Below are 12105 nucleotides of genomic sequence, written 5' to 3' on the forward strand. Positions count from 1 at the left end.
CCTGGAGAATGTCATTCTAAGTGAAGTAAGCCAAAAAGAGAAAGAAAAATACCATATGATATCACTTATATATGGAATCTAAAAAAAACAAAAAGAAGAAGACAAATGAACTTAAATATAAAATAGAAACAGACTCATAGACATAGAATACAAACTGTGGTTGCCAGGGGGGAGGGGGTGGGAAGGGACAGCCTGGGAGTTCAAAATTTGTAGATACTGACAGATACATATAGAATAGATAAACAAATTTATACTGTTTAGCACAGGGAAATATATACAAGATCTTGTGGTAGCTCACGGTGAAAAAGAATGTGACAATGAATATATGTATTATGTATGACTGAAAAATTGTGCTCTACACTGGAAATTGACACAACATTGTAAACTGACTATAACTCAATAAAATAAAATTTTAGAAACATACTGTGGCCCAAATGTGATGTTAGAAGATTAGGGGAACAACAGAATCCAGAGTCAAAGCACAAAGAATACAGGAACCAGAAGAGTCTGAACTAGAGCAACTCCTAGAAACAGATGCTTTAAAGTCTCCCTGCAAAAGTTACTTGCCATTGGTTTTGTGCCAGGGAGCGGTTCTGTGCATGCTGACAAGAGCTTCCTATTATCCAGCTGCTCACTGCAAGCCAGGCAGGCACTTTCCACCTTTTCATCCCGCGGGCATATTTAGGCTGCGGAGTATCCAAGTTCCATTACCCAAGGGCAGTTTCAGCCTCCTTCAGAACTAGGCCAGGAATGTGGACTGGGAACAAGGAAGTGACCCCAGAGGGCCGGCTACTCTGGTGGTGTTTACCAGAGGACAGTCCCACCTCCAGCCAAGGCTGTAAAAGCCTGAAGAATCTGGTAGGTGGATTTTCCCTTGTCTCAGTTATGTCCATATGCCCCGAGGACATCTAAATGGGAGGTTCACTAACAAGACTACACATGAGTGACATAATCACAGTCACGGGGAAAGGGAAGGAAAGAACCCACCTAAGGAACTTTGGAAACAATTTTGGCTGATTAAGGCTAAAAATAAAAATAACTGTACAAATTTTACACTATAGTTAGTAAATTTGTTTCCATAGCAGTAGAGGTTAGCAATACTGAAACTACTTTTATGGTATACTAGGACTGAACAAATAAGTAAATATATTTTAGGTAATAAGCTCCAGGTTTCTGACTGTCAGAGAAAGATATAAACAAGCAAGGGGAAAGGCTACACTAAAGCCTGTGGTGCTGAATTAGGGCTGGAGTTATCACTATGAAGTCACAATTACTTTAAAATATATACAGATAGATACAGAAATAAGTCACAAGTAAGGAAGGGGAAACGATAGTATGACCCTTGTGTTGTTGCCCTGGAATTGGCTGTATCAATATAAACCCATGGATTTTTAATTTGTACACAGACAGATACAGAAATTAATATAGTGTGTATGTATGTGTAGGACAGTATAAGTACATCCATTTCCCAGCTCTGTCTGCTGAGAGGGCCCGGAAACAGTGACACCCCAGTACCAGTGAGCAGGGCTAGTACTGGCTTGTGGTTTCTAAATATTATTCTCCAATAAAAGGAACCAAGATTCCATGTAGAAGTGGTTGATTCCAGAGCCAGGGCAGGGGAAATACAGGATGAGCCTGCAACATCTTGTGGTGCTAGAAAGAAAGGAAGTACCCAGAAAAGGACTTTGAAAGGGCAAAGGCATCAATCTGAAAGATTTCCTAAGGGCCAAGGCTAGAACAATTTGAGTAACAAAGTAAACAATAATATTTGAATATAACCCATCGGATAAATAGCCACAAGCCCACCCTGATGCAAATAAATAACTGAATCACTGAATAAAGAAGTGGGGGAGGAGGGACAGTTTTTCCTTCTAGAAGAATTTCAGTGAATAAATGAAGACAAGAAGAGGGAAACACAAAATCATTGTTAGACAAATACCACATTAATCACTGTTACAGGCAAGATCCACCAGTGGATGCTAAAACTGGTAGGCGAAAGTTTAAGGATGATAAACAGGATATTTGCATAGTTTCACAATATTTCCTCCAAGACTGTTACGAATTAAAAAGGGAAGAAACAGTGGAGGAAACCAGCAGACACAATCTTAAGTGACTGAGGTTGACATCAACAGAAATAAGACATATTAACAGTATGCACCCCTGACAGGAGTCACTGAGAGAGGCACAGCAGCACTGCTTACAGTATTCTTACCAAAAACGCGTAATCTCAACCTAAGCAGAAGAGAATGTCGCAAAGCCCAAACTGAGACACATTCTACAAAACACCTGACCAGAACTCTTCAAAAATGTCGAAGTCCTAAAAGACAAGGAAAGATTGAGGAACTGTCACAAACTGGAGTAGACTAAGACGTGACAACCACGGATGGAAAAAGGACATCAGTGGAAAAACAGGTGACATTCTAATAAGGTCTGTAGTTTTCTTAACTGTATTTAATGGTATTGTACCAATGTCAATTTCCTAGTTTTGAAAACTATACTGTGATTATGTAAGATGTTAACACCAAGGAAAGCTGAGTGAAGGGTACTCAGGAACTCCATGCACTGTTTTTGCAATTTTTCTGTATGTCTAAAATTATTTCAAAATAAAGACTTACAAATATAGGTTCAAATCAAGCAGAATTTGTGGCAAAGTGGAGATAATTTATTCATAGTCTCTCATTTTTAAAGTATATCAGCTGGTCCTCTTAAAGCTGAGTAATCTGTTTTAATATGCCACTAAAGAGTTTTGTAGAACTCTTTATATGTGTCTAAAATTCACACCTAGCACTTCTTTCTAAAGCACATACAGTCAGCGTTCTGTATCCGCCAAATTCTACATCTGCAGATTCAACCGACTGTGGATGGAAAATATATGGGAGAAAAAATTTCCAGACAGTTCCAAAAACCCAAAACTTGATTTGCCGTGCTGGCAACTATTTACATAGCATTTACATTGTATTTACAATTATTTACATAGTTTTATGTTTTATTAGGTGTTGACCTGGAACAAATAGACTGCCAGGTATTACTCCGGTAAAGACGTATTACTCCAACAAAGATGGGTTTATTTGGGCTCTGCAACCATGGCGGGCCACGTTCAAGTTCTCACATGGCCAGGGAAGGAGAACTCTCATACAGGGGAAAAGGAAGCTGATAGGACTATAGTAAACAAAATGTCCATGGCTTTTCATTGGCTGAGTCCTTGCCAGAAAAGAAGTCTTTCTTCTTCCTGTTGGGCTCTGTTACTGTCACAGGGCATGAGGGCTCCCCTTTCTGGTCTTCTGACTCTACTTAATTCAAGGTTGTTTATTAATTTTTTGCATCGGTGTCATAAATAATCTAGAGATAATTCAAAGTATACAGAAGAATGTACATAGGTTATACGCAAACAACTACACTATTTTATATAAGGGACTTGAGAATTTGCAGACTTTGGTATACCGCTTGGAGTCTTGGAACCAATTCCCCATGAATACTAAGGGATGACTGAATTATTTCTACTTGTACAGCGGGCTTCAATAAAATAAAAAACTTAATCTTACAGGGAACACAGGTCTTACCCATCTCTTATTGGTTGGGTAACATAAGATGGCACTTTTTCCTTACTCCTTCCCAAGATGTACCCTTGAGTACTCATTTCCTTTTCTATTTTCTCTCAGAAACCTGAACTGTTACTGCAGGAGGATGTAATAACTCCATCTGTCTCTGAAGGACACAGCATCGGAGAGTCTTTGCCAATTTTTCCCAAAATGTTAATCCCAACTCTTAGTATTTCCTCCTACCACACTTCCCTCTCTATTCCTAAAGCCAAAACTCTGACCAAACTCTTGTTGTTTTATATCTGAATAATTATGACTTCTTGCCCATCAGTCCAAAACGCTGCCATCAAATATGTCTAGCTTTCTTAAGTGACTGCTTTACTTTACTACTTTACTTTTTCCCTCATATCTTAGTTATTCATATCATATTCAAATTTCTATCATTGATTTCCAGGGCCTTTGTAAACTATCCTACACTTATCAAGTCCCCTCAATCTCTTCTTGACATTCTCTTTTCTCTTGTTAAATCCATTTCACTTATACATTCATTCCATTAACTGTCACTGAATTTCATCAGTGCCTAAGGCCCTGGGGTGGGTGTTGTAGGAGATATAAAATAGATATATTTAGTATTTATCTCTTCTCATCTGACCTTCTCATTTACAAATCTTCCAAGTAATTCCTTTCACCTGAAATGTAATAGACCCCAAACTTACACTGTTGTCAATCCAACATCACTGAAAAAAATTTCTACTTAAGTAGCTAGAGGAAGTTGCTCATTTGTCAATAAAAAATTTGCCAGTTAATTTTTCAAAAAGTGAAACCAAAGAAAGAGAAAGGAGAGTAAAATAAAATGCAGACCATTATAGTAGAAGCACAAATATATCACTGTTTAGGATCTGAGCTACCAAAAGGCAAGTAACTTTCTGAATAATTCTTCTGCATAATCCAGAACACAAAGGTCCATAAGACTGTCAATGTGGAAGCCAAGCTTTCAAAAACAGCCTGAAATCTACAATAGTAGTTACACACTATTCTGAAAAAGGTTATTTAGTGAGACATCCCAAATTCATACCCCGACTTCCTTGGATCATAGAGTATGTATGAGTAGCCCCTGAACAGAGGATTGAAGCACCGCCCTATGCAATCGGCCGGCTGAGTAGCCGGGAACAAATGGTGTGGCCAATTCTGGCACTTGGGATGAGGCTCCACTGGGCTCAGTGTTACACTGTCCCATCTCTGATGGAGCCCTTTGTCATTTGTGCTACAGAATGCTGAATAAAGAGACACTGCAATTCCTACCTGGTGATTTTCCTTGAAAGTTTGGATTAATAACTCTTTCAGTTTCTTCTTTCTTTCTTTTGCCATTTTTTCTTCATCTAGAACAGTATGAACATTTTGAAACATGCCTTTCTCTGGATTTTTTAGAGAATTTTCTTCTTGCTTTTTCTTCCCTCTATTAATAACAATTAAAAAATACATGTATGAACAACAGACTTAACAATGAGTAATTACAACCTATCACAGTGGAATGAACACTGAATTTTCCATCAGAAGATAGCAATTTTTAGATCTGGTCCTAAAACTACATAGTAGGGAGATTTTTTTTTTCTTTTTAGTCTTAGTTTATTCCTTTATACAATACAGTTAAATAAAATAAAATTGTTTTAATGTATTCTGAAAAGTAGAAAGCCCTATAGATATTTAAGTATTTTTATTGAATGATGCTTTGATGAAAATTTGAGAGATAACAACTACTAGGTAATCTCTAATACAGACATAAGTTCTCTCTCTTCTTATAAGGGAGGCAAATAAGGACCCTTGGGTAAGAAAGGAATGAGATTCTTACCACAAGGCTTTTACAAGGTTTCTAGGACGAAAAATAATAAAAGAGTCAGGTGTTACTGAGGAAGGAGAAAATGGAATTTATATTAACTCTAGGACAGCTGAAAAGCGAAAAAATAAAACTTAATAAGGAAAAGGACTGCAGGCAAGTAGCAAGAACCTCTTAGAAACTTTGTCACTCATCTTTGTGATTATCTCTTTCTCACCTACCTATCTGTACTTTCCCCTCCAGGTCATCCCTCTTACACTCACCAATCCAAGCAAGCTCATAGCCATCGCCTTCTAATTGGAGTACATTAAACCACATAGGTATGTGTATATACATTATCAATGACATAGTAAAGCCAGCACCTAGTCAAGGCTCAGGATTCATGGGCTCTGGCCACAAACCAGCTGTGAAAACTCAGGCAAGTCACCTAGCCTTTCTGAATTTCTCTTCACAGCTGTAGAAACTCAAATGGAAAGAGGAATGCCAGAATTACCTGCAGACATTCTTTCATTAATTCTCATATATCATACAGGCGACACATAACGTTGTATCTTATTACTGGTGATGTTAATCATCATTTGGTTAAGGTGGCTTCTCCAGTGTAAAGTTGATATTTTTCTCTTTGTAGTTAATAAACCTTTTAGAGAAGACTCTTTTAAACTATGCAATGAAGCAGATTTAGGGTACCTTACAAATAAACTAAAAAGCCTTATCAACAATATAATTTTACTGACTCTTTCCAAACTTACTAATGCATTAACAACATTATGTTAGATAGTTATCAGCAGACCAGAGCGGGCATTTAAAGAAACACAGTTTTAGCAAGGGAAGGCATAACTCAGTGGTTAAGAGCATGCCTACAAGGTCCTGGATTCAATACCCAGTACCTTCAGAAAAAATTAATAAAAACCTAATTACCTCCTCCCCACCCCCAAAATAATAAAAATGTGAAATTGTAAAAAAAAACTCTAAAAAAAATTGAAAATTAAAAAAAAATACAGTTCTAACACCATGGATCAAATTTTTAAAATAACACTAAAATATCTATCTGTTACGAAAGTAATATCTGCTCATTGTGAAAAACTGGAGAGGTATAAAAGCCATCCATCTATATTTCTACCCAGAAAAAAACCACTGATTAACATGTCAGTGCTGTTTCACTGTACAACCATTAATTATTAATTTCTCCAATATTTATGAATGTCTGTTATTATAAATAATGTTATTTTCATTATCTTTGTGCACAAATCTTTGTCTGGATTTCTGGTCATTTTCTTAGGATAATATTCCTATAACTGGAATTCCCAGGTCAAATGATAACATTTTCATGGCTCTTATTGTTTATTGCCAAATTGCTTTCTGTTAAGTTTAAATCAGTTCAACTACATAGAAGTACTGCATATTATCTGTCTCACTGCATCCACAGATAAGATTTTTAACTTTTAAAAGAAATGACTGGTCAGTGAATGTTCGCTGAGTGCCCACTGTGAGCAGTGCTTCCTGCTACCATCAAATGTTACTTGTTTTCCCAATTTATTTTAAGTCAGCCTAGATTTTTCAGGGCTTGAGAGCAATCTGAAAAGCAAGGCCGACCTTAGCAAGAACTCACTAACACTGGTGATTGCTTCCTGAAAGGAAAAGCATCTGGAGGAGGTCTGAGCCTGGTACTTGAAAGAATGAAGCCCACGTCCACTGCAGAGCAGTTTTAAATTGGGGAGGATGAGAGCAATCAAGAACGCAGTGGGGAAAGCTGTGGAGGCTGAGGGGGTGGAAGAGATTATCTAATAGGTCTTTGTGGCCTCTCAGTTTGAGTATTCAGCCACTTCAGGCACGTTGTTCCAAGGCTTTTGCAGTTTATGCATCCGTGCTGTTTCTCAGAACAAATACATTAGTTATTTCATTTACAAAGCTCATTTTCTGCATGAAGAAACACAACAGTACTACATCCAGTAAGGGCTACTTTGATTTCCCTTTTATGTTAGATATTGTTTTTCTTTATCAGTGGCAGTAAGGCAGTGGTGACTCTCTGTATCATTATTGGAAGATAAGACACTGAGGCAATTCACAATAGGATGAGGCACAATTAGCCAATGTGTATAAGGAAACGTGCCCAATCTTAAAATCATTCAGGAACCCAAGGAAATGCAAACTAACCAATATAATACCTATTAAAAGTGCAAAAATATTGAAAATGATAACACCTCCCCAATGCTGAGTGTGGTCCACTGCCAGCAATCGCTGTAAATAAGTACAAGCCATTTGGAAAGAAATTTGGCAATGTTTCAAGAGTCACAAGAAGCCTATACCATTTAACTCTGTAATTACAACCCTAAGAACATAATTCAAAAGAATGAAAAAGCTCTATGCTTAAGGATGCTCACTGCACTACTGGTGAAAAGTCTGAAATAGCCGAAATGCTCACCAGTATGGGGAGTGGAGGTCATTATATAAATTATGGTATAAGAATTCAATGCAGTAATATACAGACCTTAGGATTCCAGGCAATGTGGTAATCACAACAAGCAGAATAACAAATTATATGTACTTTATGATTGCAATTAAGTACATAAACGGATCAAGAACAGGAGGAAACACGGAAAAAATGAAAATAGTTCATTTGTTAAGACGGTGCAAGAGTGGGTGATTTCTCTTCTGTGTTTTGTTATTGCATTGTTTGTGCATTTTAAAGAACTTTAGAGTCCTTCCAAAATGACTGCCTAAACAACATAACAAACCTTAATACTGCTCATCACAGCTGACTTACATTTTCCATGCCTCTTCCACAGTGCGTCTCCTCTCAATTATCTCCCTCCGAAGCTTTACCATCTCCCTTTGAATCTCCTCCTCCTCTTTCTTGGCCTCTAGAGCCTTCCTTTCCTTCTCTTCTTGCACCAGATACTGAGCCTCTAAGAAGGCCGATTTTTTCAGGGTCTTTTCAATTCTCTGGCGCTCCAGTTCTTTCTCACGCCTTAAGCGATTTTCTTTTACCTTGAGGAGAATACAACAAGGGTGAAAGCAGCCTTTCAAGTAGAAAGGGATATGCAAAACCTTAGAACAAATTTTGAAGATCAGAATACAATCACTTTGAAACATTCTGGCCCAGAACCCCATGGTATATCAGAAAAACAGGGGAAATTCTTTTGTTTACTGAGTAATGATCAATAGGAAGTTTTAAATGAAGTCAGGTAAGACCATTCCAAACAATTTGGGAACAATCTGCACCATGGAGAAGTTGAAAATCTAATGGGTCTGATGCCAAATTCTGGATTCTGATTTAGTAATGATTTCCTACTCATAAGATTTTCCAAGGTGTACATTACTGCTATTTATTCAGTCTGTATGCTAATTATAACTTAAGAAAAAGAATAAGGTTATTTGGGGGAGGATAAATTGTGAAGGCTAGAACAGTGATTTATTACCTTAAGGAACATCACGGCCTTTTATTCACGTCTATCATTTTAATATATAGATGATTCTGGATTATTTGGAAAACAAAATCATGAACTTCACAAATATTTCTGAATAAGCACAATCATTTTTTTCAAACCCATTAACTCTTTAAAGGCTTGACTAGCTATGAACTAAGGGGTGATCCTTTCTGTTCGTTATCTCTACCCTTATGTTACTCTCATGATAAGACTTCTAGATAATGGCTTTCTCTTAGTGAACGTTCTTTCCTCCCTTTTATCATAAATCCAAACCAGGATCGTACTTCTACCCCAGTTTCTCTATCATCCCTAGTGCTGATTGAGCACGCCTTATGGTTTAAAGTAATCAGAAATTCATTGTTACAAAAAGACTAGACCGTAATTCTAGTCCGGTCTTGGTTCTGGACATATGGGAAAGACTTGGTCATTCTGACTTCCTGAAGTTCCTCTACAAAGCATTGAGATGTATCTTCTTCCTATAATCTACTATTGTCTTTGGAGACAAGAAAGTTCCCATATGCCTTTCTAATTCAAAACAGCTGAACTAGATTTAATTCAGATCTGCCCTCCCTTTCAAATTATAATCACAAAATGAGTGAATTTTTCAGTTGCCTAGAGAAGAATCATCATTATAACATTCACCAGAATATTCATGATATTAATATATTGATGTCATAATTAAAAAAACAAATTCAAGCAAACCCCAATCTACATATTTATATTCGGAAGTACCACATGTAAACTAATAAAGTTTAGCTCACTTCTCTCTTGGTCAAAATCAATTATTCTTTTGCTTGGTTCTCTTAAATAAATTGTTTCCTATCCTCAGTTTATGAGCATTATTTTTCTTCTGAAGTTCTTATATTTTATTTTTATTCTTTCTAACCAAACCACAGATGGCATCCTTTTTCATAATAAAGCCTAAATCTTTATTTAAGCTTATTAAATGTGTCACACAAAGATTGCTTCCTGTTATCCATTTTAATTTTGCTTTTCCCTCCCACCTGCTTATGTCTCATCTCCATGGTAAGACGAGGATCCTTCTGCCACTTCTTGTCTTGGTTTTCATTCATTCCAAGATCTTCCAGCATCCCAGAATCCACCACATCTTTATGGAGCAGATGGTCTATAAATTTTTGAACGATGGTACTTTCCTCTTCTTCCTCCAAGTAACCACATAAATCTGGGAGAAAGAGAACAACAACAAAAAAAGGAAAATTAAAAAAAAATTTTACTTCAGTATAATTTCCATATTTATATAAATAATCCTGGTACAATAAAAATAAAAAGCTATGAATGTTCAATAAATAGTAACTGATAATGCCAACTGGATGAGTAAATCCCTCAGCAAGTACCTTCAACTAAGAGGGAAAAACCTTCACTCACGAGGAACTTCCCTCACCCAAGTCACTAAAGACCCCCTCACTACCAAACTGAAAAGATACTACTTTTACATTTATATTACAAGGACCTAAACATCCTTGAGGAATCTATTGCTCTTTTTCAAAAAGGCTCTAATGTGGTATAACTGACATACAATAAACTTGTAAATATTTAAAGTCTACAGTACATTTTGACATATATAATTACCAGTAAAACCATCATTACAATCAAGATAATGAGTGTATCTGTTAGCCCCAAAAAGGGTCTTCATGCTGATTTGCAATCTCTTCCTCCCACTCCTCCCCATGCTCTCTGCCCTATCCAGGCAACCACAGACCTGCTTCTGCCAAAAGATTAGTTTAAATTTTCCAGAATTTTGTATCAATTAAATCATATACTATGTACTCTTTTTGGTCATGCTTCTTTTACTCAGCATAACTATTCTGAGATTCATCCATGTTGTTGTATCAATCGTTCAACCCTCTTTATTGCTGAGTAGTATTCTACTGTATGGGCATACGACAATTTGTTTATTCATTCATCTGGGGATAGACATTTGCTTCCAGATTTGGGCTATTACAAATAAAACTGTTATGAACATTTGTGTACACATATTTGTATGAATGTATGCTTTCTTTTCTCTTAGGAAAATGCCTAGGAGTGGAATGGTTGGATCATATAATAAGTATTTGTTTAACTTTTGTAAGAAACTGTCAAACTGTTTTCCAAAGTAGTTATATAATTTCACATTCTCACAAGCAAGGTAGGAGTGTTCCACTCCTCCACTTCCTTACCAATACTTGGTATGGTCAGTCTTTCAATTTAAGCCATTTTAATAGGTGTGTAGTGGTTACTCATGGTAATTTTAATTTGCTTTTTCCTAATGACTAATGATACTGAGTATCTTTCTTGCTAATGTTCTATTTAGTTCCATACATTATTGAAAATGGGGTTACTGAAGTTTCCAACTGTTACTGTTGAATTACCTATTTTTCCCTTCAATTTTCTCAGGTATGCATCATGTATTTGGGGGTTCTTTTGCTAGGTGTATACATGTTAACACTTGTTATGTTTTCTGATGGATTGACCCTTTTATTATTATAGAATGCCCTTCTTTGTCTTGAGTAACAATTTCTTATCATAATCTATCTTTTTCCTGATATTAACAAGCTGCTCTCACACTCTTTTGGCTACTATTTGCATGGTACATCTTTTCCTATCCTTTTACTTTCAACCTGTTTGTGTCTTTGAATCTAGAATGTCTCTTGTAGACAGCATATAGTTAGATATTTTTAAGTTCATTCTGCCAGTCTCCATCTTTTAATTAAAGCATTTAATCCATTTATATGTAATGTAATTCTTGATAAGGTAAGATTTACATTTGTCACTTTGGTGTTTTTCTTCTATACATCTCATGTAAGTGCTCTTTGTCAGGCTGAAGAATTTACCTTCTATTACTAGTCTGCTAAGGTTTTAATCAGAAATAGATGTCACATTTTGTCAAGTATTTTTTTCTTTATCTACTGACATAATCATATGTTAATAGTTTTAATAAACATTCTTTTTTAATAGCCAGGTAATATTTTTGTTCAATGTTCTGATCCAAAAACAAAAAGTAACTCTAGAAGCATAAGATGAGTGAAGTCTGGTAAGATACTAGATAGTAACAACAAATCTCAGAGATAGAACTAGATCCATTAGCACCAGATCTATTAGCAGTCTTATTGTATTCCAGATGTTTCAGAATAAATATTAAGTACTGAAATGCCTCATTTTAATAATGACACCACTAAACTAGAAAATATCCAGAAGGTGGCAATCAGTATATCTAGAAACAATGTGATACAAAGAACTGTTGAGAGTACTGGTGCTATTTAATCTAGAAAACTGACGAATATGAAGGATCAGATATGATGACAGC

General features: G+C 36.2%; 1 protein-coding gene across 3 annotated transcripts in view; it reads right to left on the reverse strand.

Moving 5' to 3' along the window:
- Positions 1-12105, reverse strand: part of CCDC191 (coiled-coil domain containing 191) — an 82252-nt gene that overhangs the window by 55941 nt on the left and 14206 nt on the right. For all 3 annotated transcript variants that reach the window (XM_032479371.1, XM_006189987.3, XM_032479376.1), the window contains 3 exons: positions 9806-9984; positions 8138-8361; positions 4842-4995 (listed from right to left, as the gene is read on the reverse strand). In XM_032479371.1, coding sequence (XP_032335262.1) covers positions 4842-4995; positions 8138-8361; positions 9806-9984 — 557 coding nt within the window. The remainder of the gene's footprint in view (positions 1-4841; positions 4996-8137; positions 8362-9805; positions 9985-12105) is intronic.

This window comes from Camelus ferus, chromosome 1, assembly GCF_009834535.1.
Source record: "Camelus ferus isolate YT-003-E chromosome 1, BCGSAC_Cfer_1.0, whole genome shotgun sequence".
Taxonomy (NCBI): domain Eukaryota; kingdom Metazoa; phylum Chordata; class Mammalia; order Artiodactyla; family Camelidae; genus Camelus; species Camelus ferus.